This window comes from Mandrillus leucophaeus, unplaced genomic scaffold (genome assembly GCF_000951045.1).
Source record: "Mandrillus leucophaeus isolate KB7577 unplaced genomic scaffold, Mleu.le_1.0 Scaffold672, whole genome shotgun sequence".
Taxonomy (NCBI): domain Eukaryota; kingdom Metazoa; phylum Chordata; class Mammalia; order Primates; family Cercopithecidae; genus Mandrillus; species Mandrillus leucophaeus.
Window position 1 is genome coordinate 468,256 of NW_012107275.1, and position 614 is coordinate 468,869.

General features: G+C 46.6%; 1 protein-coding gene across 1 annotated transcript in view; it reads right to left on the reverse strand.

Moving 5' to 3' along the window:
• FAM132A (family with sequence similarity 132, member A) overlaps positions 1–59 on the reverse strand; it is a 7,708-nt gene extending 7,649 nt beyond the window's left edge. Inside the window, exon 1 of the mRNA XM_012001999.1 lies at positions 54–59. Within this exon, the coding sequence (XP_011857389.1) occupies positions 54–59 (6 nt within the window). The remainder of the gene's footprint in view (positions 1–53) is intronic.
• Between the last annotated feature and the right edge of the window lie 555 nt (positions 60–614).

Sequence of the window (614 nt, forward strand, 5' to 3'; positions counted from 1 at the left end):
AAAAAAAAAAAAAAAAAAAAAAGTTGAGATTTTAGTCAGGCATGGTGGCTCACGCCCATGATCCTAACGCTTTGGGAGGCCGAGGCAGGTGGATCCCTTGAGCTCAGGAGTTCAAGACCAGCCTGCACAACATGATGAAACTCCATCTCTACAAAAAATACAAAAATTAGCCAGGCATGGTGGCGCACACTTGTGGTCCCAGCTACGTAGGGGGCTGAGTTTGGAGGATCCCTTGAGCCCAGGAGGTCAAGGCAAGCCACGCAGGTGCCAAGGCAAGAGACCAAGGGCACAAGCTGTTCCGGTATAATAAAGAAAATATACACAATAAGAATATACTAGAAATAGATTATAGATATGATTACATATACTATTAATCACAGTTGTAGCATTACTCTTTATTCCAATATTATAATAATCTTTGTTCTACAACTATAACCTAGGAAAAACCAGGTCATACAGAGACAGGAGCTGAAGGGACACAGTGAGAAGTGACCAGAGGACAAGAGTGTGAGCCCTGTCACGCCCGGACAGGGCCACTAGAGGGCTCCCTGGTCCAGCGGTAATGCCAGCGCCTGGGCAGACGCCCGCTACTTAGCCAACCTTGGTCTAGCGCT